General features: G+C 41.2%; 1 protein-coding gene across 5 annotated transcripts in view; it reads right to left on the bottom strand.

The window, feature by feature from the left end:
• The window catches only part of LOC132895332 (short transient receptor potential channel 5-like), a 244,748-nt gene that overhangs the window by 674 nt on the left and 241,574 nt on the right, over positions 1–2,500 (bottom strand). For all 5 annotated transcript variants that reach the window (XM_060935791.1, XM_060935792.1, XM_060935794.1 and 2 more), the window contains one exon: positions 1–508. This exon is cut by the window's left edge and continues 674 nt beyond it. In XM_060935791.1, coding sequence (XP_060791774.1) covers positions 1–508 — 508 coding nt within the window. The remainder of the gene's footprint in view (positions 509–2,500) is intronic.

Raw genomic sequence — 2,500 nt, 5'->3', positions numbered from 1 at the left:
GCCAGGACGTTGGCAGTTGCAAAACGCCATCTGAAATGCTGTAGGTTTGTTGCTGTTGGGGACTCTTGAAGCATGATTCAGCAACGTGTCCATTCACACGACGAAACAGTGATCCCAGATGGCGTAGCGAGTCTTTCTTTGAGCTTGAGAAGTGCCGCAAATGTCCACTTGTCCTCCCAAATGATGAAACAGACCACCTGTTTTTCTTTAAGCCATTGCTTTTTGGGCCATCATTCACATCCTCCACACCTGTCATAGAGCGGAAAAGAGCTGAAACGGTAAATTGGCCTTCACGCTTTCTTTTGTCCGATTGAGCAAATAAGACGGAACTTGAGTGTGCTTGTCCTCCAGGCCTTGCTTCTTTGTTCCTCTTCTCTGCATCTTCATCTTGCTCAGTCTCAGGTTGTGTAGCCTCACTACTTGAGGAGTAGGTACGGCGTGGTGGCTTGCGGTTGCCCAGCAGGTCTAGGACCTCATAGCGGAAACTTGAGATGTCCTGTTTGAGCTCCTTAATTGACCACAAGGGAGATGCAAATTAAATTAAAGGAAGAGCAAGCAATGTGAACTACAGCACTGTTACAGAAATTCATCTGTGTAATATAATCAAAAATAATCCAGTTTATAGGCCTGTGAGAACAATTATGGACCAAGGCTTTTTCACTCTAGGGGTTGTCTCACAATCATGGTTGTCTCTTTGTATAACCCCTGCTTGTGTGTGTGTGTGCACGCGCGCGCACGTGCTTTACTTTGGGATATATACTTTCATTCACTATAGAAAGATAAGAAAGTGGATGTTAATGGGGTTTTTGGGGGGTAAACTAGGCGTCTGTGACTGTATCCTTTATCTGTCAAATGTCCTCTGCAGAACGTGCTCTTATGATGGTCTTATTTTCTTTTTAAAAAAAAAGTTTTTCTTTTGAAGCAGAATCTTCTGCTGTTGTACAGGTTTTTTTTTTTTTAAAACAGGACTTGAACCAGATGAGACACATTTGCACCAGAGCTTTACAGGTGGTTGAAACATGTCTGCAAAAAGGGTCCTCTTTGGAAAACCACAAGGATGGTCACCACTTCAGTTACCACCCTCTACCAGCATTACTGCACAGTACTTAAACTGTTGATCCCCCCCCCCCCCCCCCCCGCATATACTTTTGTGGACTATAAGAAAGTGGGTCAATTTTAGAAGTTTTTGTCCGGTCTTCTCCCTTCAAGTAACGTGCCCAGTATATGACCTGTCGTGCTGAAATTCTGCGCAGTTCAATTGCATTTGAAAAGATCATTTTTGACAGCAGGGAAATGTAGCACAAAAAAAATGGCTTTATTTTTGGACTGTTGTGGATCTGAAAAGTATACCCTGCTTATGTAATAAGCATGTATTCCTAACCCTGATATACTTTCATTCACTATAGAAAGATAAGTGGATGTTAATGGGTTTTTTGGGGGGTAAACTAGGCGTCTGTGACTGTATCCTTTATCTGTCAAATGTCCTCTGCAGAACGTGCTCTCATGATGGTCTTTTTATACAAATCCATTTACTAATTGATTTTATTTCTACATTTCTTCCAGCTGAAGCCCTACACCAGGGCTTTTCAAAGTGTGGGGCGCGCCCCCCCTGGGGGGCGCCAGAGTTCTTCAGGGGGGACGTGAGAGACAAAATGGATCGATTTTTAGTATCTAAAGCTACAGTGAGTGAGGAGACAAAGTCTGGGCCAAGCAAAAAAACAGAGCCTCCAGGATGTTGCGATTTGCAACTTCAGCGCAAATTCAACCAATCAATCCCCGCGAATTCAGGGCGGTGTTGCAATTATATCCAATCACCGCAACGTTCCCGCAAATTTGACCAATCATTGGCGTCGTCTTGAGGTGACGTCGACAAACTATCTTCCGCCTTACTTCCGTGTGTTCAAGAGAAGCAGCATGCGCGCAGTGTTGCCAGATTGGGAAGTTTCAAGTGCAGTTTGGCGGGTTTTGAACATATTTTGGACTGGAAAACGTCAGCAGTATCTGGCAACACAAAGTGTGTTATGTTTACAGTGAAGGACTGTGTGCACTTAATTTTTTTTTTTTACTTAAGAAATTAATGGATGCCAACATTTTTGCCAAAATGGTATTTTATTTTCCATTGTTTAGGCAGCTTCAGCATCATACTGTGAGATTCTGTTCAAATTGCTTTTTTCTTCTATGAAGCCTGAGCCATTTATTTAATTAGTTTATAATTAGTTTAATTTAGTCTTCAGGAGAGACTGACTGTACACAGTACTAGTATTAATAGTTTTTTTCTTATATGAAAGCATTTATATTATATTTGAAGGTAACTTCATGTTGTGCTGTGAGGTTCTATGCACTTTAACTTTAGAACCAACAGGTGCATTTGGATAAGTAAAGCCTATTTTTCTGCATTTTTGTAGTCCTGGTAATCTTTTATATTGGTAAAGTTGTTTATAGGACCATTTCTCAGTGTCTTTGTGTTTTTAATCAAGAGTTTTTCAGTAATAATATTTAA

Source organism: Neoarius graeffei, chromosome 12, assembly GCF_027579695.1.
Source record: "Neoarius graeffei isolate fNeoGra1 chromosome 12, fNeoGra1.pri, whole genome shotgun sequence".
NCBI classification, from domain to species: Eukaryota; Metazoa; Chordata; class Actinopteri; order Siluriformes; family Ariidae; genus Neoarius; species Neoarius graeffei.
The sequence above is the reverse complement of the archived record's forward strand: the minus strand, read 5'-3'. Positions and strand labels throughout refer to the sequence as shown.